This window comes from Miniopterus natalensis, chromosome 1 (genome assembly GCF_054644295.1).
Source record: "Miniopterus natalensis isolate mMinNat1 chromosome 1, mMinNat1.hap1, whole genome shotgun sequence".
NCBI lineage: Eukaryota > Metazoa > Chordata > Mammalia > Chiroptera > Miniopteridae > Miniopterus > Miniopterus natalensis.
Window position 1 is genome coordinate 163,662,598 of NC_142081.1, and position 27,245 is coordinate 163,689,842.

At 35.4% G+C, this 27,245-nt stretch overlaps 1 protein-coding gene across 1 annotated transcript in view; it reads left to right on the top strand.

Annotated features, from left to right (window-relative positions):
* The window catches only part of LOC107537225 (transmembrane serine protease 11F), an 86,793-nt gene that overhangs the window by 48,283 nt on the left and 11,265 nt on the right, over positions 1 to 27,245 (top strand). The window contains exons 3-7 of the mRNA XM_087827435.1: positions 7,864 to 8,024; positions 11,421 to 11,539; positions 19,252 to 19,319; positions 21,168 to 21,331; positions 23,600 to 23,638. Coding sequence (XP_087683561.1) covers positions 7,864 to 8,024; positions 11,421 to 11,539; positions 19,252 to 19,319; positions 21,168 to 21,331; positions 23,600 to 23,638 — 551 coding nt within the window. The remainder of the gene's footprint in view (positions 1 to 7,863; positions 8,025 to 11,420; positions 11,540 to 19,251; positions 19,320 to 21,167; positions 21,332 to 23,599; positions 23,639 to 27,245) is intronic.

The following is a 27,245-nucleotide window of genomic DNA, read 5'->3' on the forward strand; positions in this document are numbered from 1 at the left end:
CTTTATTCTTCTATCGTCACTTATGCTAATTTATAGAATACGCCCTCATATCCCTATTGAACAAAACCAAGGATATTTCTTGCCAGAGTCATTTGATTTGTTCCTAGTCTTTGAATTCTTATCGAGTCCTAAACAGAATTTGCCCCATCATAAAAATACCAGTGTCATTATTACTAGATAGCTGTAGCATTTTAAATGTTGCAACAACACACTCAGCTCCTATTACAATCCATCGTTTGCCAATGTCTCTGATTCATGTGTTCAAGAATTGCCAAAGTCTTCCCACAGAAAGAGATCTCTCAAAAAGAACTGCACTGTTATCAGCTGAACTAAATTAGATTGTGTAAACCATTAACACAGTTTTCCAAATTCTCTTTAACTCTTATTACTTCTCATTCTTTATCTAAAATATGTAAATTGTTTCCTTTTGTCTACTTTATAATTTTTTCTATTGAGTGGTACTGAAAAATGCTATTAATCAATGAGTTTTCTTTGACCTCCAAATAAATTCATGGTCTTATTCCTGTTATGATAATGAGAAGTTGTGCTTGTGAGCAATAAGTCATAGGTACAGGATGTACTTAACCAGTATCATGTGCCCGGTTTGAGAAGTCTTTCCTGTACCCATTTCTGTCCCTTTCCCAAACAGCTTTATTACTCAGTCCTCCATATTTTATGACAGTACTTGGTAAATCTATTATTTTCCCTATGACAGTATATTGATTTTATTATTTTATATCTTTTTACTTTACCATAAGCCCTATTAATACAAAGCCTATGCCATTTTGTGTGTTTTTTTGTGGTTTTAAAAATTGTTTTGTATCCCTAGTGTTTAGAAAATATTTGGCACATAATAAAATGTTCTTACATAGAATTGAATATATGAAAAGGACATATAACAATCTTGCTGCCCAAATCACATGTCAATGTGGCTCTGGGAATGTTCCAAGTTCAGTGCTAGCTGAGCTTTGTCTAGAAATGATATGTTTACATGAATAAACCAATTGCCATAACATTAATATGTAGTCTTGGGACCTTTGACCATGAACTCAGAAGTCACATAGTAAGACTGTGATAGAGAAAAATTACTGGAAAAACTTCTAATCTGTTTGGAGTTCAGAGAAAGTAGATGATACCCAAGTTTATAGAGGCTTATATCAAGCTTTGCCTCTGCAATAACAAATAAAATATGGCCATTTTAATGATATGTATTATTAAATGGCTCTATTATATATATACATATATACGCATATATAATATATGTATGAATAGATTTATTTTCTGAATTCTCACATGAAGATTAACAATATAAAAAATATACCTATGTTGAGTCTTCAGGGACTGGGGCATGTCTATATATTATATTTTATATATTTATATACTATACGAATATATTTTAATTTAACTCTTTAAAAGGGTAAAAATAGATTAACTCTGAGAATTCTGGAGTAAGACTCATTTAGGCATGAATAGGCTATTTTCATTATCATGACTTATTTGTAATTCATTATTCTTTAATCTGGTAAAAAATACTATGATTTTTTTCATGTATATTTATATTTAATTGGATTTTTAATACCTTTGGCCCACGGATTCTCATATTAAGATTAATAATCTAAAATATATGTAAAATATATGTAGGTTGAGGTTTGAGGGACTGGGACATATCTTAATCATATAACAATCCCTCCATTGTGCCTAACATAAATGACACTCATACCATTTAATTAACAAATATATGAGGAAGGTAGCCTACTTCTGCACACTTCTACTTAAACTACACTAGTTAGAAGTCTAATTAATTTGTCATAAAAACCTCCATTCTAAGAAAAGTATAAAAACAAAGTAGAAAACCAACTCTATTCCAACTGCTCAAATAAACTTCTTAAAAGTTCAAGAATGAACTAGCTATAGCTTCTCTCTAATAAGCAATTGTCATATGTTCAATGACCAGCTATATCTGATATACCAATATACTAATCATAGCTCATTACAGCTGGCGATAGTTATTGGGAGGGGCCAGGCTTTCTCACCTATTATTTAGGTGTCATTACAGTGCTTATCATCAAAGGTGCTGCCTCTGAAAGATGAAATAACTCAGGCTTAATCGATAATCAGCCAGGTGACATTTTGGAGAGGCAGTATTACCGATTATGTTTGCTCTCTTGAACAGAATATCGGAGGCTGTGTAGAGAGAAAGGTATACGACTGAGCTTTTTTTATGTACTTTTTTCTGGTCTGTGATAATGTAGTTAGTCTGCTATATGTAGCTGAGTTAAGTTGTAAGAATGAAATAGCATCTTAGGCCCAGGAAAAATGTAAGCAGGAGCTACCTCTGTAGGAATATAGAAAGGACTTTTTTTTTTTTTTGCTAAAGAACCTGAAATGCTTCTCCTCTGAACAAAATATTAAGCCATGGAATGTTCACTGGTTTACAGCTGCTTCTCCATAATATTTTTTTTCAATAGCCAGTTCATCCATCAAAAGTTATTTTTCAGTGCAAATACTTCACACACTTTCCTTAGGGCAGAAACAGACTTGCCACCATCCTACACATGGCAGATCTCTTCTTATCCTGCATGTCTCAGCAAAAATGTTACCTTCCCAGGAGGCCTTTCTTACTCACCTTTCCAAGCAGTCTCCTGTCCCCACGCCACCCAGACCTTCTTACTTTCGATCGTGGACATCTTACTCATCTCCTTCCTAGCTCTCACCACCGCTCACAAGGATCTCTCTTTTATCTGTCTCCCCTTATACACTGTGACAGCAAGGATCATGCATTTGCATTCTATTCACCATGTACCTAGTGTCTAAAGCAGGGTGGGTGTTTACGAAACAATTGTTTGTTGAGTATTTAACAGTAACACTTATGTTTTAGAATTCTTTAGGTTTTGTATGCAAATGATTTTTCCAGATCTAGGATCTAAACAGCCTTTCTTTCATTTATCACTCATTCATTTATTCAAAGAGTAGCAAAATTCATGTAAGGAATTATTCTAGATATTAGGGTTACATAAAAAGTAGTATAATTGTTACTTTTCTCAATGGTATGTTTTCTGAAAATTTCTATTCCTATAGTTCTTCTGAAATTATGAATTATCTCTACATAATTTTAAAAAATCCTCATAACAACCTTCAGAAGTGAGGGCTATTATCACCTTAATTTAACACACAAGGGATTCTTAGAATCAGAGACATCAAGATACCAGGGTCAATATGTGACTAAACAAGGTGTGAGCCCTTAGATTTCTGATGATGAATTTCATGCTTTTTCTAATATTCTTTTCATGTGTATTTCATTACTATAACCATTGTTTCATTTATATCAAATACCAAAAGGTTTTAGTTCCTGTGTTTTGTTTATTTAAATGGGTGGATTTTTTTTTTAGAATGAAATGAACTTCCAAACATTGGTAGTTATTTTGTAATCACTACACAAATGTGATCTCATAGTAATGCCATTTTTATTTGATGTCCACACTGAAACATTAAAGAATAAGGCATTATCCCAGAGGTTGTTAGAAAAAAGGTGTGGACTTTATTTTAAATATTTTGGATTTCTTATGCTCAGATTGAGGATCACGCTTATATTTTAATTCTGCTGAGTGGTTAGTATGTGGGACCAATTGAACTAATCTGAGCATTTTTTTGCACTGAAAAAAAATTGGTTTTGTCCTTGATGTTTATGCAGTTAGAGATCAGTTTATTATTAATTTTGGAAATCCAGGAACAATGATTTTCATAAAATTATAAAGAAAAATACATGAGTAACTTTGAAAGTAATTGTGCTGAATTACAGATAACTCTGGAGAAAATATATAAATATACTTTACTATAAACTGTCAGATCATCTGAAGAATTACATTTATATTTTTAAGTTACAGTTGACATTCACTATTATTGTAAGTTAGTACAGCATAGTGGTTAGACAGTTATATAATTTATGAAGTGATCCCCCATAAATCTAGTGCCCACCTGGCACCATGCACAGCTATTACAGTATTACTGACTATATTCCCTGTGCTGGACTTTACAACACTGTGACTATTTTGTAACTACCAATTTGCTGTAAAGAATTATATTTAAAGAAAAGACCCAAAACAGAACAGAGTAGAGCAAAACAAAGCTGTTAGCTCCTGTGAATGAAATAAACAGACTATCCTCTGGTTCTTTACTTGCATTATTTATTTGTACTATTTTGGATCCTAACAAAGCTGTAAAAGGTTTCTATTCCTCATTTTACAGAAGAGAGGATTAAACCCAGAATTTAACTAACATGCTGATATCAGCAAAACCAGGATTAAACCCACTTGATCTGTGCTTATTTCTGTCATGAAAAAGCAGTCACAACTTCCAAACACATACCAATATTTTTTATTTAACCTTACAAAGGTTGCTTTAGTGGAGAGAAAGTTTAAGTTGCCTTTTCCTTCTCCATTTATATGTTTCCCCATTTTTATTTTCATTTTACTTTATCAGGAAGAAACTAAAACAAGGCAAAACAAACAACCCTCCCCACAAAAAACTAAACACTAAACAACAAACTTATGCTTAATGCTCCCCTTTAAATAGATGCAATACAGGTCACCATTAAAAAGTTCCATTTAGATTAGACTTGTATTCAGAATAAATGAATAAATGTCATGTGCAATTATATATAGGACTATATAAAGGGTTTTTAAATGTCATCAAAATAAAAAAATATTGTTTAGAGTTTGAACCAGTTGCACATTTAAAAAATATATATTTATAAGCCAGGCAGAGAAACATCACAAACACCACATGATCTCCCTTATACGTGGAATCTAAAGAACTTAATAAACTGATGAACAGAATAGATTCAATGACATGGAAGCATAGATGAGACTGACGAAGGTCAGAGGGATGGAGGAGGGCGGGTGGGTGGAGGGGGAGAGAGTAACCAAAGAATTTATGTGCATATATGCACAACCCAAGGACACGGACAATGGTGGGGAGAGGGACTGGGGAGGGGGATGGGACTGGGTGGAACGGGTCATTGGGGAGAAAAAGGCACATCTGTAATATTTTAAATAAAATATATACATATATATATTTCTAACTCACTATAGCCAAGTTCTGAAAGTTTATTGCACCTTTAAGACTGCCCTGAATTTTTGTTTATTTAGGGTGAACTCCACTTCCTTTGCAATTAGCTGGTATCTGCATATGGCCCCTGGCAGCTCTACTTCAAAACACTGAAATGAGTACTTGGTAAAACTTATTTCAAGTTCCACATAAAACAAAAGTCAACATTTCAGTATATCAAACTGAGAATAGCTGATCAGCAGGTAAAACTCATTTTAATATTAAATATGACCATGATAACATCTCCTTTACTCTGGTGCAGTGTTATCATGAGTTAATACATGGTTATTACCCCCATAAATTTGACAGAAATTTATTTTTCTCATTTTTTGGTTCTTGAAGGCTCAGGTTACAGCAATCAGATCGACAAAAGTTAGGAAAAAAGAAAGTCAGAATTAAAAAAAAAATTGCAGCAACCAAAATATTCACACACTAAATAATCAAGAAAACACAATGCCATAGATTTTGGAAATAGTAATATGCATCACTTAGGTGAGAAGGAAGACATTGAACATGGGGACATAAGAAATGTTTTTGGTTTTCTTGGGTTGTGTGGCAGTAGCCTTAACAGTTACTTTTATGAGAGGCATGCAAACAGGTGTCAGAGACACAACTAAAATAAAATGAGTCAAGGACAAAGGGCATAAAATGGATATTTTCTATTTGGCTCAGACTCAAGGGTAAGGACACCACATCGCTCATTAGTAACAACACTGATGCCACATTGGCAGCCCTTTTGCTCACTTAACCTTCCTCGTCTTGCTTAGAGCACAATCACTTACGTGGATATTGAAACATTAAAAGGGAGCCATTAACCCTTTTCTTGTCACACAGCTACGCAATCGGACAACGAAACCCAAGCGTTGGCACTAAGTCTATCTCATCTCCATCCTCCTGCCTCAGCCTCAGCTCAGGTCCTCCCCCTCCCCCCTGGACCTTCAGAATGACCTCTAAACCGGTCTTCCTACCTGCACTTTGGCTCCAGTGCCCATACCTCTGTGATTATTCTGTTATCAGTCTGATTAAAACTTTTGTTGGCTCCCATCTCCCGCAGAGTCAATTTCAAGCTCTTTATTTTGGGTTATGAGATTGCCCATGACCTGGCCCAGCCCACCCACCTTACCATATCCTAGTTCTAGCCCAGCAGTGTTTTGAAAGGCTCACAATTATCGACATAGTTTGGGAGGCCATATATTCTTTGAGGGTAAAAGCCATATTTTTGTATTTTTAGTTCCAGTGCTAATTATTAGTAACAAATACTGTTTCGTATCACCAGTTTTTAATTTTGTTTTTGGTTTAGTGGGTTTTTTTGTATTTTCACATGCTATTTTTTTTCCTCTTTTTTCCTTTTTTATACCTGAAAAACTTTTATCATTCAGTTTTAATTATGTTGCCTTCTTGATAAAATCTTCCAACACTTGCAGCCCTCCAAAAAATTGTTTTCTTTTACAGTTTTATTTTGGCAAAGTTCATACTATGCATTAAATACTTGTTTCTGCGTCTGTATCTCTTTTCATTTATTTATTTTTACATTTTTTATTACTTACTGATTTTTAGGGAGAGAGAGACATCAATTTGCTGTTCCACTTATTTTTGCATTCATTGGTTGCTTCCTGTGTGTGCCTTGACCAGGGATCAAACCGACAGCCTTGGCATTTTAGGATGACACACTAACCAACTGAGCTACCTGGCCAGGGCAGTATCTCTTTTTAAAGTGTGGATGTCCTATTGGCGAAGAGTATATCTTAAAATCTGTATATCTATAGGGCTCTAGAACACTTTCTGAAACATCATTATAACGCTGTAGGTACTATTCTAAGGATTTTCTATTATCTCATTAAATGAATAAAGTTTAAATAAATATTTGTTAGATAAAATTAAAACCAATAATGCTTACAAAAAAATTCACTTGCAAGATATTAAATATTGAATCCCATTTGGGGGTTCAGAAAATAAAGTAAATAATGCCAACTTTCAAGTTGGAGAAAATTTAAGTGGCTTAAGATATTTTGGGCCTGGCCGGGCGTGGCTCAGCGGTTGAGCGTCGACCTGGGATCCAGGCGATCAGGGTTCGATTCCCGGTCAGGGCACATGCCCGGGTTGCAGGCTGCAGCCGATCAATGACTCTCTCATCATTGATGTTTCTATCTCTCTCTCTCCATCTCCTTTCCTCTCTCTGAAATCAATAAAGATATATTTAAAAAATAATAATAATAAAAAGATATTTTGGGGTGGGCAGATAGTGAGTAGCTGGAACAGGTAAGAGGCAAGAGGAAAAAAGAGTATTCATGGAGACTAGAGCCTTATCAAATACAATTCACAATTTGTTATTTCACAGGGAGGTGCTAATAAAATGTGAAGAACCATGATCAGATCTTCAAAAAAATTTTGCTACTTTTAAAACAAGCCATTAAGAAATTTAAAAAGTATTCTTATTAAGATCTTTTATCTTTAATCAAATACAACTGATGATATAATCCAAATTTCAAACTGCCAATACATCAGACAGAATGCAGTAGGAAGATATTCTCACTTGAATGTCAACCCCAGTAGAGCTTTCACCAAAACTTACATTGTGAATGAGATGTTGGGGGAGGCTATACAAATTAAAACCTTGTGTTCTTTTCAATGTCTAAGTATCCTATTGTTATTTAGCAGTATAAACTGTTTTCATAGAGTAATAAAGTAAGTGGACATAGAGTAAAGCCAAAATGAATATGTTTTTGTCTTACTGTTTACTTCTTTCCATTATCACAGACCAGTTCAATTTTCAAAAGCTGATGATTACCCACGAGTTGAATTTCAAAGAAGACAGCAATTTCAATTCTGGGACCCTATTCGTCTAGCTCTTTTCACATTGGTAATTGTCGCAATCATAGGAATTACGATTGGTATTGTTAGTCATTATGTTGTTGAGGGTAAGTATCCAGGTCACATTTCTATTGCCTAAGTGCTCTATGACTTAATATCTTGAAATTCTCTGTTGTATAAAAAATGTCATTTGCATGATATTAACATTTTAATTACTAATCTTTTTCTAATGTTAAATTATAGTTTGCTCCAGTATTGAGCTCTGTGTTACATATTTCCAGCCAGTGAAACTTGAAATATGGATATACACATGTAAAAGATATACATATTTTTTTAAAAAACATGAAAGATTATCTTTAGAATAAAGGCAATGACATCACGTGCTGAGTTTAATATACTTTTCTCAAAATCAATATGTTGAGTTGCCCCAAGAAAAGCTGATGATGTGAGAAAAGTTACCTAAAAATATTTTTAAAGGGTTAAAGTTCAAACACTATTTTTGAAGGAAAAAGAGATTGTTTCATGCCTGGAGGAAGAAGAGAAAACAGCAATAATTGTACTTTATGTGCAAAAATGGATAGTTATTACCACAGTTAAACCAAATGACAATCAACCAAGATTCATTTGATATATGTATTTATAATCACATGTGACTGAGACATTTCCTAAAATTTTACAGAATCATATGACTTACAACAATAAACCATACTTGAAAAACCTCCCAGGAAGACATGAACACTGTCCAACATGCCCAGCTTAATTTCCTACCCACTTTATTGGGGGATTGATAATATCCATTTCTTAGACTGTCATAAAGGGATAAACCAAGTTACCCTAGCAATTGTGTCTTTGCTGTTAATATCTTCTTTCGGTTAAAATGTAGTGAACTAGTTTTGTTTTTAAAATGTCCTCCATCTACAATATGGCAGGTGTTCAAAAAAAAGTGAGGGGATAATAAAAATAATAGCAAAAAAGTATTTTACAAAATATCACAGAGGTTGTGGTAGGCTGAACAAGGCCCCTCTCTCAATTCATGTCTTAATCCTTACAACTTGTGGATGTTACCTTATATAGCAAAAGGAACTTTGCTGATGTGATTAAATTGAGGATTCTGAGAGAGAGAGAGATTATTCTGGATTTTTCAGAGGAGCTACAAATGTAACCCAAATGTTTTTATAAGAAAGAGTCAAGAAGCACAAAGAGGGCAGAAGGCCACGTGGCAACAGAAGCTGGGGGAGGAGACAGTGTGGTGTGTGACCACGAGCCAAGGAATGAAGATAGCCTCTGAAAGCCAAAAGGGCAAGGAAACAGATGCTCCCCTTAGAACCTCCAGAAGGAGCCAGCTCTGCCAACACGCTGGCCTTAGCCCTGTAAAACTCATTTCAGACTTCTGACTTCTAGAACTGTAAGAGGATAAATGTGTGTTGTTTCAAGGCACTGAATTTGTGCAAATTTGTTACAGCAGCAATAGGAAACCAATACAGAGGTTAACACCTAAGCGTTTGAGAAATCCATCACATGGGCCCTCCATGAGGTCAATTCTGAGTTGCCTGATTATAGATGGAAAGTTATAAAACAAAGGAGAAAACAGTCTATGACAAAGGATAAACAAGTTGAAGGAGATAAAATAAAGGATCTAAGATGACACACATTCAAAAAGTAATTTACACATTTTACAGCATAAGGAAAGAAAACCAAGTCAGTGAAGAAAATCACATTGTAGTAACCAAGATAACGCCAAGAAGAAGAAAATTAATTTTAAAATAGTAATTCTAAAGAGTAGAAATAAAGAAGGAGAGTAAAAATAATGAAGTATGGGAAATAATTGAAACAGAAGTAAGGATTCTGGCAGACTTGATAAAATTTGCATCACCAGGATTGAAATGTATTTGATGGAGTTATTTTTATCCTAAGGATCTCAAAAAGAATGATTAGTTTTCACTGTATATAATTCTGACCAATTATTTACTCTCTGATATATAAGAAAATTTAAAATAAAGATTATCAAGTAATACAATGACTTTTAGAATATGAATGCTTTGTCAATACCCTCCAAACAGTGATCACCAGGAACACATCTATAGTGGGTTTATTGCATGTTGCAGGGAAGGAAAGCACATGCTGTGGAGAAACTTGGGATGGGTTAGTCAGTCACTATTAGCAAGGATGTATTATAAGATTTTGACTTGTGGTCACCAATTTGGGGCAGGGTTTTTTTTTAGATTGGATGCTGTCAGGATGCTGGACTAATGCTGTGATTCCATATCTCAGTACATCTTATCTAGAAAGCAAACACAATGAAGTGAGGCTAAAGATGTAATTGTTAGAGAAGCAGCAGTGGCTCACAACAGTCAGGATAGGGAAATGTCCTGTCTTATTTGTTTGGACAGTGTTTTTGTTTGAGCTTAACCTAGCTGTGGAATGGTCTTATTTTTGTCATCTTCTATATGGTCAAGAGTGGCCTTATCTAATGTTGATGTTCTCTGAAATTGTTTATGTTTAAAGGGATGATACGAAGGCTTAGGTGATAGTAGTAGTCCAGATGCTTTGCTTCTGCATCTTCTCTATAAAAATCCCCCCTAGTTCCTGTAGGAGTGCTCCTAACAACTTATGATTTGGCACTGCCCCATTGGAATTGGTGTTTGCACAAATAAACTTGAAAATTTAAATATGCCCTGGTTTATCTTTTGACATAAAAAGATAATTGATGGTTGAGCCCTCCTGCTTAAGATCACCCAGAAGGAGTTATTTAACATGACTAGGCCAAGCATAGAACATTGGGTGGCTCAGGATAGAAGTAGGAATAAAGAGTTCTCCAAGGTAACTGAGAAGGAATGGCCAGGGAGAAAGGAAGAATATTAGATGGCTTCATAATGCTAAAAATGGAGTTACAAGGAACATGGTTAAGGCTGCAAAGAAATTAAGAAGAAAAAAAGAAAGAAAACAAAGCTGGCCATTTGATATTACAGCTGTGGTCCTTGACAATGGCAGTTTCAGTGGTGTGCTGGTAGATACAGAGAATTGCGAACTGAATGGGCAAGAAGAAAGTGAAAACAATAAATATAGGCTTCTACTTAAGTAAGCTTATCAGTAGTATAGACAAAAATGATAGCTGTTCAATGTATCTTCATAATACAGCTTAGCTATGACATACCTATATTACAATTCTTTGAGAACATTGATAATTTTTTTGAACATTGATGTTTTTTATATGACTTTCCACAATTTCTTTTAAAATTTATTTTCCATTTTTCATTGAATGTCAAATTGTATGAAACTTTTGATATGCATAAACACTGTAAATGAGCTACTTTGAAAGTATAATTTGAGGCCTGAATTTTTATTTTTAGTTGGGCACAATGATGAAATAACAAAATATTTGAAAAATGTTCACAATAACTTTTGTTTTAAGAATATATAATGTACGTTATAGCAAGCTATTTTGGGGTTGGGGATAAGGAACTGATATGCTTAAGCATGGATATTTGATTTTTTCCTTTCAGATGATAAGTCATTTTATTACCTTGCCTCTTTTCAAGTTACAAACATAAAATACAGAGAAAATTATGGAATAAAAACCTCAAAAGAGTTTACACAAAAGAGTCATCAGATTGAGAGAATGGTAAGCCCAATAGAAATTTTTAAAGTTTATAAATGTGTTTTTCTGTTTCACTTTGAATGTGGTTGTTGTAGGTGCTTAGCCTCTCCACCCTTCAATTTCTTTTTTCTGTGAAATGAGGATAATATAGTATCTAGGTTATATGATTAGGAAGATTAAATAACTTAATGTATGTAAAAGATTTAAAATTATATTCTGTACCATTAAAGGTATGTAGATTAGAGCAGGCAACTAATTAACACCTGAGGAGATTGTTGGTTGAAACAAATGTTTTTCCTACTTTTAACTTGATTTTCTTTCTTGATTCATTTTCCTTAATCATTTTTATAACATTAGAATTAGGATGGCCGTATTTGTCTTATCATTTTGTTTATTTTGCTTTTAAAAGTACCTAAAGCGTCACATACAAGGATATGTGTCTTTAATTCTTGATAGCAACCTCAAAATTAATAATGGCCCTGAAATATCTTAGTTGCCTTTGAAAATTTATGCATTTATCAAGGCAGTTCTAGTTTTAAAAAATACAGTAGGCAAGCTAAATCTTTACCTATCACAGCAGAAAGTCAAATAGAATAGTCTTCCATTTTTGGTCTCATAAAAAAAGAAGTACTTTGTCTATAGAAAAGTAATGTGTCTATGATTAGCTATAGACACTATTTCTTAATTAAAAGATGAGTATTTAGCCCTCCAGCACTTCACTCATTGCAGTTATGTTTTTCTGAATGATTAACAATGTAGGAAAGTATTTGCATTTTATTCAGTTATTTTTATATAGGTTGATTTTAAATGTTGAAAGTCAATAATTAGTATTTTCCTTTTCATAGCTATTTAGTGTTTGTCACTAAATGTAACTGTTTTTTATAATTATGGTGTCAAAATTATTTTTTTTCTCACTTTATTGGTTGGTGAGTTTACTCAGAATTATGTTCAGATTATTTTATTTTTTATTAAAGCATAATTGATATATAACATTATATTAGTTTCAGGTGTATAAAATAATGATTTGATATTTGTATTTATTGCAAAATGATCACCAATGTAAGTCTACTTAACATCACACATAGTTATAATTTTTTAAAAAATCATGATGAGAACTTTTAAGATCTACTCTCTTGGCAACTTGCAAATATAGAGAAGGTCCTTCAATAATGTCATTTCGTTATAAGGTTGATGAGATGCCACAGGAACTTAACTCTTATTTATATCAATTATCCTGTGGTAAAATTGGCTTCCCTTAAAGTCACAAAACCTATCAAAAATGCTAAATGAAAACTTATTGTACAATACAGTATTATTACCTATAGTCACCATGCTGTACATTGTATCCCCATAACATTTATTTTATAAATGAAAGTTTGCACCATTTGACTACTTTCACCTATTTTGCCCATCCTCAATCCCATTCCTTGACCCCCTCCACTCCACCCCTTAAAATGACTTCCACATTCTCCTTGGGGACATCAGGTAGTTAGTGCACTCCTGGTATTACTCTAAACCTCAGGGCCAGTGCTCTAAAAACTTGTTTGTTTACATAAAAATAAATATAAGTTCAGATATTTTCCACACCCTCTAAGAAACATTGGCTTCACTTTGGAAATCAATGCTCAGAATAATCCAGAGCTAATACCATAAATGATATGATAATTATTAGTTGGACAGGAGGAGGACTTCCATTTACTGCACAGAATTTTCAATATCAAAAGGCTACTGATGTTGGCTCTATAACTTTTTAACCTCATGTCTTAAAAATAGCCTGCCACTCTGGCTGGGTAGCTCAGTTGGTTGGAGCATTGTCCCCTACACCAAAAAGGTTGCATCAATGTTCCCCTCTCTCTCTTTCTCTCTCTAAACATATCCTCAGGTGAAGATTTTAAAAAAAAAATAGCTTTCCACTAGAACCCCCTTTATTGTGCTCTGTATGTTCTGAAACTACAACTAAGCTTGAATCTTTAAACGTTTTTCTTTTTTTTTTCTATTTTAAAGAAGTAACACAATATTATCTCTAAAAACACTTTTCCATTTAAGTAAATTCATTAAGTCTTTTCCTGGTTACAAGCTAAAAATCTCACCTGAAAATTGAAGATGTGTGGGCACCTATATTCGAAACAATGGACACATTGAAACAGATGCATAGCAGAGCATTCTCTAGCTCCAACTTAATTTATCCCTGGTTGGATCCCCAAAAGCACAGTCTGTGATGAAGATTCTTGGTTAAGTGATTCACTAACCAAAAGCTTTCAGGAAAACCCTGTAAGGAAGTCAGGCAACAGAATAGGACAGAGTAAGAAGCTAGACAAAGATGTGGTTTCATAAGTGCAGCCTCAGACTGATTTCTGAGGGACATCTGGAGCCTAAATTACATCACAGAGGTGGTTCTGCACAGAGACAAGAGGGCTGAGCTGTCTGTGGTATGACAACAGGGCTGCCCGGGGAGGGTAAGCACGAGCAACCAGACGTCCCTGAGAAGTGAGCTCGGTCAGGCAGGGCAGGCTTCAGGAGCAGCACAGGTGTGGGCTACAAATCTTGTACAATCAAGACTCATAGGAGCTGGAAAGGGGACAAATATCTGCTGCAATTCCTCTTGCATCACAATTCATCATCATTTAAATAAACTCAGCTTCTTAAGAAATAACTTAAGAAAAAAAACTTCATTAGCTTATACTTGATCATAGACAGTGAAGGTCCCACTGACCTAGCCCTCCAGATCACCCAAGGCATGATCCGTCTTTTGCTTCTTTCTTCTATTGCTCTATAAATGATCTCATCCTTTCCCAAGACAAATAGGCTGCTTTGGGCAGAAAATAACAGAAACCCAATTAATGAGTCAAAGAAAAAAAGAATGAAAGAAAGGTAGGCAGGGAGGGAGGAAGGGAAGAAAAGGAAGGAAGGAAGGAAGGAAGGAAGGAAGGAAGGAAGGAAGGAAGGAAGGAAGGAAGGAAGGAAGGAAGGAAGGAAGGAAGGGAGGAAAGACGAGAAAATCTAGAGATTCATTTGACTTCAAAAATGGCTGATTTAGAGGCTCAAACAATGTCCTCAGTTTTTAATTTTTTTAAAAAATGTATTGAGCCTGTGGCAGATAAGAGAGCTAATAGCTACACTTTTCCTGGTTATTAACTGAAACAGGAAAAGACAATTGTCCTTAATAGTCCTTGGAAGAAAGTATGGAGAACCAATCTAGTTGGCCAATTTGGAATACCTGCCCATCCCTACAATAATCATTTCGATTAAAAATAAAATTGTACCACTGTTTTGGGAGATGGGAAGAGGGGGTAACTTTAGCTCCATTTGAATGATATAGAATGAGTTCTCTATAGGAAAGAGGGGTCCTCTTAGCAGGAAAAAAGGGAAGTACTGATAGGTATACAGTAGCTCTAATTCCAAAATTTTAATTACTAACCCAGAATTTTTGAACCCTAGACTTGTAAGGCCCATTGTCTATGTGACATTTCCACCTGGAACTCTCACAGGCACCTCAAAGTTATATCTAAGTCCAATTCTTGAAAGTTGCTTCCCCATTCCATTCTCTTATTCCTATTCTTCCCCACTCAACAAATGACACTGTTCGTCTAGTTGCTAGAATACCTACATTTCCTTTATCCTCATGTCTAATCCATTCACAAGTCATGTTTCTACTACCAATTCACTAACTCTATCCTAGACCTAACTAATGTGTTTTTTCATATAGGCAGCTCACAGTTATCACTGCTTCCACTTCAGGCTCCCTCTGATATCTTGGCTACATAACAACCAGAATAATCTTTTAAAAACATATTATGCTATTATTTTGCTTAAATTTTCATAAGTGGCTTCTGAATGTTCTTAGTATAAAATTCAGCTTCTTTGTATCTATGAGTCTGCTTCTGTTTTGTTTGTTCATTCATTTTATTCTTTAGATTCCCATTATAAGTGAAATCATATGGTACTTGTCTTTCTCTGACTTACATTACTTAGCATAATCCCCTCTAGGTTTGTCCATGTTGTCACAGATGGTAAGATTTCATTCTTTTTTATGGCCAGGTGAGTACTAGACTTATGGTGGGGTCACTTCATAAATTATATAAATGTCTAGCCACTATCCTGTACATCTGAAACTAATATAAAATAATATTGAATGTCAACTGTAATTGACAAATAATGAAAAAAAATTCTCTTAAAAAAAAAAAAAAGAATCTAAGTTCCTCATGAAGGCCTCCAAGGACCTGAATGCTTTGGCTCTAACTATTCCTCCAACTTTTATTACAATCTCCTCCTGCTCACTGTGAGAGCTGCCACAGTGCAGAATATAATGGTCACATATACGACCCAAATGATCGGTATTTTAGGAGTTCAGAGGAAAGAAAAATCCCTTTGAGCTAGTAGGAAGCTTTTTTGGAGAAGAAAGGGAGATGGAATTCATTTCCTTGGTATTTGCCCTCTGCTGGTACGTGTTTCCCTGACGGTAACAGGAAATCTGCAGAATTTTCCTTACTGATTTTCACAGGTGGACCCGGAAAGGGATTCCCTAGTTGGATTCCAGTAACTAGTGATCTTCCATGAAGACTTAATCTGCATGTAGTGCCCAGCCAGAAGGGATGGCGCAAGCTCAGTCTTGCCAGAGACAGTAACTGGTGTCAGAGCTGCGCTATTGTTTCAAACATGTTACAGTTTTCTAATGCTGGAGTTCAAACCGAGGTCTACAATTGGTATCTGATTTTAAGGAGAACTTTTGTATTTTACTATGAGCTATACACTTTTGTTTTAAATAGAATAATTTCAAATAAATTAATCTGTTCTTTATGGTTTGGACCATAAAAGGGGGAAAAATACAATTAATTTTTGTAATTTGGACTAAATGTAATACTAGTGAGTTCTTATTAGAAAACTATAAACATAAATTAAACATCTCCAGAAACTGCGTATAATAAGTAGGTGTGGGGAGAGGAGCAGTTTTCTTAGCCTTGTTAAACACAGAAGCAGAAAAGAGAAACCTCCCAAGAGGTTATCTTTTATGAGATTTAGAGTCAGGAAATAAAATCATTTAAGGGTTTCCTGCCCTGGGACCTCTGCACCCCCACCCACCCAAACACCTATTATCAAGTATATAAGTAACACAGGATTGTCAGTGTCACATAATGGACTCAAGAACACAAAACCTAGAGCCAGATTCCCTGGGTTCATGCGAAAGAACCACTACTTTCTGTTGTTGCTGTTCCTCATGCTTTATAACTTGACAACAACTTTACGAGGTAACTGCTGTATAATTTCCCTTTTACAAGTAAGCGTGCCCAGGCACAGAGATAACAAATGATATTTCTAAAATCACCTAATAGGAGACAGATCCAGAAATTGACAATGTGCTTAACCACATTGCCGTCGCAACCTCAGAATTAGTTATGTTTTTCTAATACTCCACATATACGTGCATTTTTGTTTGTATGTTTTTTTCATTAAATTTTCATTTTATTTTTTAATTACAGTTAGCATTCAATGTTATATTAGTTTAAGGTGTATAGCATAGTGCAGAACCACTGCTTTCTATGCTGCTTTGGACAAGTTGACTTAAGTGTCCTGAGCCTCAGTGTCTATCTATAAAATGGGGCTGTTGAGGATAAATAAAATACGTTCTTCATAAGGTAGTGTGAGGTTTGAACAAAGGAATCAGTCCAATGCCTCGTATGTAGTATGTTAATACATGTGAGCTGTTCTTAGTGGTCACACCAATCAATACTGTACTGTATTGGAATAGAGGCTGACACCTCAAGGGACTATTTTTTATGCTATTGGTAATTTTTTTATACCATGATAACACAAAATCTTGATCTTTTTTAAAGTGCCATTATGTACACAGTTCAACATTTCAGAGGACCTTTATATAAAATGCTAGAGACCTTAAAATCAGATTTTCTCCCTGTTCCTTGAGAAATGGAAATAAAATGAGCTCAGAGAAGCCTAGTGAAATCATAAGCGATATAACTCAGAACTGAGTCAAAGCCCTGGAATGACCATCCATCTGAAGGTCACCACTGGGGTCTCGGCTCCCACCTTATTTTAGTTTCCTGTAGGCTTCTCCTTACATTTGGCACCGTGATTTGCTGATGAAACAAAACAATGCGCTATTAACTCCCTCCTCCTAGCGTGGATTCTCCATTCATTTACTCCTGTATCCACTCACTGATTTATTCACCACACATGCACTGAGTGTTTCCTGCGGGCCAAGCAGGAGTGAACCAGAGGCACTCCCAGCTGTCACGCAGCTCACAGCCTAGCGCAGGAGACACACCTGCAAACCCGCAGGGTAGCTGCTGTAATGGTCACGTGCGAGGTGCTGCGGTGGCCCAAACAAAGGAGCGTTCCACCCTGAGTAGGGTGCGTCGGAGACAGCTTAGATGTCACTGGAGTTTCTAAGGAATGACAGAATTGTCACTGAAGAAGTTTGCCTGAAAAAAAAAGCGTATTGTAGGAAGAGGGAAATGAACGTGTGAATTCATAGAGGTGTGAACCAGTTTAGTGGGTTTAGGGAAGAACAGGTCATGCAGTAGATAAGGGAATAGGCTGTGCAGATAGGGACGGGGCAAGGGCCAGTGAAAGGGTAAGGTTGTGGGGTCACACTGAAGGGGGCGTTGGGCTTGAAGCAGGAGCATAACATTCAGATTTGCACTTAGAGATATTCCGGTGCTAGCATTGTGGGGGAAACGGAGGGGAGGAAAGAGAGCAGGACCACAGAAACGTGACAGCGAGGGGACTGCTGCAAAGGCACAAGTTTCGAGGGAGCTGATTTTAGACCATAGCAGTGGATTCAAGGAAAGGAGATAGGAGGTAAAATCCACTGCGCAGTGTTACTAGTTTAGAGGGCTCAGGGTGAGAGAAGAACCTTATAGGGAAGAAGGCAGTGTTCCCTCTTCCCAGAGCACATAGTAATTGAGGGGCAAGATTTACCATGGATGTGGGCCTACCTAAACTTACGTGGACGTGTCATTTCTGAGCCTCAGTCCAGTGCTTTTTTTGTCTTAAGGCAGCACCTTAACAGTCTTTTTGGAATCAGAATTCTTTAGGAAATCAGTTCACTGAACACTCAAAGTCTTTCCATGGTTCAGACCGGAAAAGCTGAGTAATAAAATGCTGACAGCGTGGAGTGTGGTGAAACTTACTTCTAAATCCAGTATCAGTTGTGAAAGCCTGCCTGCCAGAGAGATGACTAACAAGTGAGGGTGTCAGAGGCACACAATAGATGCTGTTATGTATTATGTCAAATGCTGTAGCAGTGGGATAATCATTTAAGAAATCAACAAATTAGTATCAGCAATGGTCTAGATGCCATATTCGAGAACAAGGCAAACTTATGGTGGTTTTTCTTAAAAGTGGGGATGCTGCCTTAAAAAATAGCACAGATATTTTAATTCATTTGACAATAACCAAAATGAACATTATCAATAGTTTACAATATGCTAGGCAAGGTATAAAATGTGTGATATACATTATTTCATTTAATCTTCAAAACAACTCTGAGGTAGATATTGTTATAATCCCATTTTACAGAGGCTTAGCAAAATTGAACAGTTTTGTTAAAGTTGTTCAGTTCTGTAAGTGTTAGAGCCTGGTTTAGTCTCACCACTATGGATAGGCTGTTCGCATATCTGAGAATAAACTGAAATCCTTGTCATTGCCTCAAGTCTCTAGATAAGACAAGGAGTAACATTTTTCTTAAGATTAATGCTTTTTATATTTTTTCTAATCAGATGTCTAGGATATTTCGACGTTCTGCTGGAGCAAGTCGGTTTATCAAATCTCATGTTATCAAAATAAGGTAGGTAAACTCGGCTTGCAACCTCAGACCAGCACAGTAAGAGGCACTGGATAAGCACAATTGCTAAGTTCCCCTGAGCAAACGTTTGCAGGGGCACAAAGACGTCACGACTCCTGAGCAGCCCGGCTATGCTGCGCAGCCATGTCCCAGTCACAACAGAAAGATGCAGAGTGCTCTATGACGAGAGGCAATGTCATGTATTCCATTAAAAATAAAGGTACTCCCCAAGAGAAAAAAATACAGGAAGAGGAGGGATGGTGCAGCTAACACACCCTGCTCCTTAAGCGAGAGCTTTGGTAGAACTTAGTCCAGCTCTTTTTGACTGTCCTCATTTTAAGCCTACCCAACAATCAGCCAATGACTTTTTCTGCAATAAGGTTGTTTTTTTAAAATGACATTGCATTTCTATTATTTTTTATTTTAATGCTTTCATTTCTATATTTTGATGAAAGGCAATGTCCATAAATTGAACATAAACTTGTTAGAGGCTAAAATAAATTACTAGAATCCATCCTGAATGCACTTCTGATATTATGTCTGAAGGCTTGACATTTATTAGAATAATATATCTTTTCTATACATTGGGATGAAAGTTATTAAATTTATTCTATGGATATTATTTGATATATAAATATATGTATTTGTAATAGTTATTTGTCTGCTTTACTTCTTGATGGTAAAGTAACTAACCCTTTCTTCCCTTCTCCCCCTCCATACATTGTGCCTTTCTCACTTTTCTTCCTCCTTCCCTCTCTTCTTTCCTTTATTCTTTATATTTCCAATTAAATTCAACCTCAAAAGGTGACAGAGGCTTTCTCTATCTGTGCATTACAGTATAAGTTAATACATTTGAAACCCTTATCAAAAGATTTCCTTTTATAACTGCTTTCTCTAATCATCTACTTATCAAACATGTATTAACTGACCAATAATCCCCCAGATACCAATGGTTTAAGACAATAAAGTTTGATTTCATTTCAGTGGTTCATTTCAAAGAGTCAGAAGTGGCAGCAGGGGGTGTGGGTGCTGGCAGGATGGTGAAATTGCCCCCTGGGTTTTCTGCATCTGGTTGGCAAATAAAGGAAGAGTGAAGGCATGGAAGATAGTAGGAGAGTTTTCCAGGTACTGGGCCTAGAAGCGGGTACATCATTTCTACCCATATTCCATTATTTAGAATTCACTAGAGAGTTTTAATAAAATGCAAGGGGGGCTAGGAAATGAAACCTAGATCTATGCTCAGGAGGCGAAGGCAACTGGGTTTGGTGAACACAAAGCATTGTCTCTGCCACACCACCCCTGAAGAATAATGATGGTTACAACTTTGGTTCAAAATACCTTAAAAAGCAAATCCTTTAAGTGAACATAAAGCATGATTTTATAAACATCTCCTCCTACAACCCCTCCAGACTGAGAGCTAAGTAAGAGCACGCAACATTTTTTTTTCCAACTATATATCTTAACCAGTATTTCTAGAAATTAGGTAGAAATCTGATATACACATATGCCATCCATTGTGTTTCTTTAAATTTAGTGTGAATTTTAATGCCTAAAAATAATTAACGACCAGGCCCAGCATAGCGCAGTGGTTGAGCATTGACCTATGATCCAGGAGATTGTGATTCGATCCTTAGGGCACATGCCTGGATGGCGACTCAGTCCCCAGTAGGGGGCATGCAAGAGGCAGCCAGCCTATCAACGACTCTCTCATCATTGATGTTTCTCTCTCTCTCTCTCCCTCTGCCTTCTCTCTCTGAAATCAATAAAGATACATTAAAAAAAATAATAATTAACAATTAGAAAACTAGCTTTCTTATTATCTCTATTTATCTGCTTATTTTTGCTCTTCAGTCCAGATGAAAGCGGTGTGAACATTCTTGTGGTGCTCATGTTTCGATACCCATCTACTGCTAGTGCTGAGCAAATCAGGAAAAAAATTGAGAGGATTTTATACCAAAGTCTGAAGACAAAAGACTTGCCTTTGACTATAAACAAACCATCGTTTACACTCACATGTAAGTCCTTTTACCATCTTTGTGACCCCCTTCCCTTGCAATCCTCTCCTAAGAATTTAGGTTAATGTATTCTCTCATTTTAAGAATTCACCACTGATATACACATATCAGTGTGGAATAAAAGTAAAATAAAAATTTACTATGAGTCGCAGTTTAGTTTTATGAATATTTGTTTTACATTTGATTTGAGCCTTGGCTATATTTTCTAAATTAACCCCATGTATTATCATGTTAGATCTTTTCAAAAGCATAAAAGAATGGGGATTATTTTTATCATTTTAAAGAGACTGAGACTCAAGGAAGATGTAAGACATGGGATGAGCCAGCCTTGGGGCCAGACCTGACACAGGTATTCTAACTCCCAGAGGTCTTCACAGGCCAGTTCTGGGGGTTAGCTTCTGTAGTATCAAAGCGATGGACATCTTTATGACGGTTTACCCCTGTAGAAAGAAACTTTCACATGAATTGTGAAGAGGTTCTCTACCTTATTTCCAATTTAAAACAAGTATCAAAATTTATATCTTCATTGATTCCTAACAGAACAAAATTAGGAAAGTTATTGTTTTTGTTTTCCCCCAAAAAGTGGAAGACAATTCAGTCCAAAAAAGTTATGAAACTTAAACTAAACCTACCTCAAAGGTAGTTGGCATCCTGCTTGCGAGGCATTTCTATTTTATTATGCCAATACATAATCAGAGAAAGCAAAATGATGTGTTTTAAATAAGATTGTATGTGTCAGCATCAGGAACTTTGTCTTTTTATTTTCTTATCCTTCCCCCCAAACTCTAGCATATGTCTCATATACCATAGGTGTCCCAGCTCTGTTCATTGCTTTTGCTTAAGTATTTCCAAGGTCAGTTACTTATGATTTAATACCAAAAAATAAGGCTTGCCCTTTAGACCTAAAAATATTTCCCCTCCCAGCAGCCATGAATTTAAGCAATAGGGAGTCTACAGTTAACTTCTGTGTTGTTAGAAATTGGGAAGCTCCCTGAAATACATTTTGAGATGGAATCCCTACACACAATCATGACAACTTTTTCAAGGAGTAATTAGAAATGATGAAGAGTATGGTATCTACCGTTATTATCAATCAATTATATTCCAAATTAAAACATGCTATTTTCCAGGACACTATAAATGGCAATCTCAAACTAAATCTAAATTTCTGATAATATAATTGCTCCTAGTGCATGATCATGTATGCTAAAGTAAAATATCTACCATAGAACAGATGTTAAAGTGTAGAGTTTCTCATTTTACAATTAAATTTTTTTTCCAGCCTTCTTGGTTATGTATACTGAATTGTTATTATACAGGTTGCTTTAATGTCAAAATTACTATATTTATGACCATACTCAATAACCAGAATTCTATTGCATGTATTTTTTCTGCCATATACATATCTCTTGTTAAATAAAGAGAAGTGACATGTCCAAGAAACCACTAATAGAATTTGGGACTTGCATCCTTCTTTTGGGAAAGTCAACGTCCCTGTGCAACTTATATACTTATATACTTCTCCATCTTTTCTCTAACAACCCAACCAAAACAAACACCTAGTCACCAAAATTTGAGTGACAGGAGCTTAAATGAACACTAAGATGCATTTGAAGGAAAAAGATTTCATCGAGGGAGGCATAAAGTGGAGGAGACCATGGTATGGGTGGGCCCCTGGACTGGCTCTATGTGAGAGAGCTTCAGCCTCCCCCCAGAATCACCACGAGGGAGAATCCCCAGTCTGCAAAAGCCACCCACCTGCATTAAGTAATTCCCACTCTTTACAAGCCAGGGCCTGAAAATTGGGCTGTGGGGGGCCTGTGATGCCTTCAGCTATCTGGAGCTGCCCTTTCAGCACAACCGCCCCTGGCCTACTACACACACAGGCCAGTGCACCTGATACAGTGAACACCAATTGTGATAAGAATTGGAGATGGCTTCCTTGAGTTACACTGGAGCTCTCAAAGAAAGCAATCAGGGACACTGAACTTTACCATTCTTTCCTAATTTTCTAACTTTAGTTTCTAATTTCTCAGCAAAAATCAAAACCAAAATGTTCTCTTTTTAAAAATAAAATAAAATTATACATTTTGGATTAAATCAGAGTAGAGGATTATTTATAACTTGGTTATAAAAAAACACCTCATGCTCTCTTGAAATATACATGCTTTGGATAATAAGCATTTCTTATAGTGTCCATTTGAACAAAATTACCTGACAATAGGAACATACTCTTCTCTCTGCTAATTCATATTTTATTTATTTCAGCTATTGACAACAAAAAGATGAGGAATCTTCTCAACAGCCGTAAGTTCCAACACCCACAATTAACTGCCTCTTTCATAGCAAAGATAATGAATAAAAGCCATAAAAATGTTAGTAAAATTTACCAAGGATTTTTTTTCATTGAGGTATAATTAACATAACATCATATTAGTTTCAGGTGTGCAACATAAGGATTTGATATTCATATGTATTGCAAAATAATCACCATGATAATAGCAAGCATTTCTGTTCATTTTATGTTTTGTAAACTGAACATTTAGCTTTTTATTATTGTATATTATTAAGACATTTAAATTTGTAAATTTACACCAAATACAATTTAAAATTTTGTGGCTTACAAAATATGGTAAAAAAATACATAGTATTTTTGATATTATAACATATATAACTATATTTCTAACATTCTAATATTTTATTTAAATAAATTATTTTTAATATACTATCACAGTTCAGAGACTGTTTTAAAATTGTAACTAGTTAGGTTTCTTCCTGTTAAAATTTCTCTGTTTTCTTTATGTTGAAATATCTGGTATGATCATTTTTTGCCTCCCCAGGCCCCACATTGGTATGTATTTATGGTATTTTATGGGCAAGCATATGTCCATTAAAAATGTTGTTAGGACATTAAAAAACAATAAATATTCACTATGTGTAACATGTGACATTTAACATATTTCCAAATATTGTCAATACTCATATATTTGTTCTAATCCATGTTTTCTGGTATTTGGTAAATATTTTTCTGCCATTGTGTTCTGCCTTTTTCTATAAACACGTGTTGTTTTAATTTTCTTGCTTACTGTTATGTTTGTTAAATCCACACATGAACATTTTTTAGTTATCAAACTTAAGGATGAAGTAAGAATTATGCATAAGGAAAAACTTATAGCCTAAATTCCTCTCCTCAACTGCTACTGACTTTCCAGTCTTTGATAAATAACTTCACAATTTTACTTATCACTTAATCTTTAAATACTTGATCAATATTCTTTTTTAAACATTATGATATATTTTATCCCCATAGTTACAATTATTTACCCATCACTAAAGCCTCCTGTTATATTTTACTATTTCCCATTCTTGAGTATTGATCTAGAGTTACCTTTTGCCTGCTAAACTGTATCTTCAAGTCATTTCAAATAAGAAAATTATATAAATGGTATATTTTCTGAGTACTTGTATATATAAGAATTTCTTTCCATTTTCTTTATCCCAATGTCTTAAAAGATTATTCTTTCCCAAATAATTTTATACAGGATATTCTGTTTTCTTCTAGTGTTTTTGCTATAGAACAGAAATATAAGGCTGGTGTGATTTTTATTATTGTGTAGGTTATCTTTTTTGTTTCTGGGTAAATGTAGGAAATCTTGATTCTATAATTTGTTTGGCAAGAGATCCATATGTTGTTGCATTTTGCACTAAATTTTGACTAGAACACTAAGTGTTTTCAATGTGGATACTTATTTTTTTTCTTGTTCAGGAAAAATGTTCTTTGACTAAATTTGATGATTGTTTCTGTTTCGTGTGCTATTTTTTCTTCTTCAGGAATACAAATTATTTATTACTTGAATGTCCATTTTCTGCCTTTCATATCAATTATTATTTATAGTTCCAGCTCTGGTTACTTTCCCTTGCATTCTAGAAGATTTTACCAATTGTATGCTTCTGAAACCACTTATCTCAGTTGTCTGCTGGCATTTTTTTCTCTTTACTTCTTCCATGTGGATTTTACATCTGTTATAACATTTGTATGATTTCTTGAATTTTATTTAATTACAGATAGCAATGTTGTTATATGTGGTCTTATCACAGCATATTTTTTCCTTATGGTTGTCTGCTTTTGTTATATTAAGGTTACATTTTCTTGCATATCTTTGCTGATATCCAGCACATGTGTCCCAAAAGTTTTTGTAGAAAATAACTTGCAGTGATATATGTTTTCTGAGATTTTATATTATATGATGGGGGGGGGGTTCCTAATCATCCTGTACAGTTAGATGCAGGCTTAAGTTCTGACTTTACAAGTAGAGTATATGAAAATGACACCAGCCGCACTTCTGTACCACCAGCTTCATTATTCACTGATGCCAGTGATCTTTTTCTGTTTAAATTGCTTTTAATGAGATGTCTTAGTCTGCTTTCAGTGCAATAACAAAATATCACATACTAGATGGCTTATAAACAGCAGACATGTATTGCTCACAGTTCTGGAGGAAGTCCAAGACCAGGGTGCCAGCATAGACGGGTGAGGGCCCTTTTCTGAGTCCTAGACTTCTTGTTGTATTATCACAAGGCAAAAGGAACTACTGATCTCTCCGGAGCCTCTTTTATAAGGCACTAATTTCATTCATGAGGACTTTACCATCATGACTTAAGCCGTCTCCTAAAGTCCCCACCTGCTAATATCATCACCTTTAAGGATTAGAGTTTAATTATGTAAATTTTGGGGACACACATTCTGACCATTGCATGATGTAATGACATTTTCATAGACCTTCTTCTCCTTTCTCCCCTCCCCTCCCCTCCCCTCCCCTCCCCTCCCCTCCCCTCCCCTCCCCTCCCCTCCCCTCCCCTCCCCTCCCCTCCCCTCCCCTCCCCTCCCCTCCCCTCCCCTCCCCTCTCCTCTCCTCTCCTCTCCTCTCCTCTCCTCTCCTCTCCTCTCCTCTCCTCTCCTCTCCTCTCCTCTCCTCTTCTCTTCTCTTCTCTTCTCTTCCCTCTTCTCCTTTTTTCCCCCTAGATAGTATAGGGCACCGGGAATTGTGGCTTCTGAATACACACATAAAGCAAAGATGGGTCACAGTGGGATGGTTTGAACTATAATTTCTGCTTGGCTGGGTAGAGTGCAGTGCTGCGTCATTCCTTGGGCTGGGAAAATCACAACAGTGAGCCACTGGCTTTGTCAAACTTCCTGTGGTTCTCCACCCAGTTCTAGCTCTCAGGATAGAGAGTGGGTAGTCCAAGAAGTTGCTTCTCAAACCAACCCACTGAATATTGCAGTTATCAAAAATTTCTACCAAAATTTGTAATTTTTTCTTATCTTTCTTTAATTTTTATAATTTTACTCCTTTTACCTTTGAAAAATACCATATACTTAATTTTTTCATCTTCAATATGAAAATAATACTTACCATAAAGAAATGTGAAAATTAGGGAGAATATATGTACAGGGCCTGGCTCATAACCAGTAGATATTATTTAATTATTACCTTCATGCCTATATTTTAAGGGGAAGTTGGGAGAGGAAGTATTAGACACTACTGATATGGCACCATATTAACCTAGAAACACTATTTGTTAAATTTTAGGCTCACCTTAAGCTGAGGTTATTTAACCATGAGGGAATTATGATGGACTTGTAAATCTGATTTCAGGCAACTACTTTTTACCCGTTTCTGAATAAAATTACTTTTTGAAAAATACTTGTATTCTTCATAAAAATAGAAATAATTAAAAAGTACTTTTAAAAAGCACATTAATATACTTTTGAATCTTAAGGTTGATTTGAGATCAACCCCTAATCAATTGAGGGTTTGTTATAAAAAAAATCAAAACTTGTTTTAGAAAAAGGATAAGAACCGAAGATCAGAGCAGAAATAAAGTCTAAACAAACAAACAAACAAACAAAGGA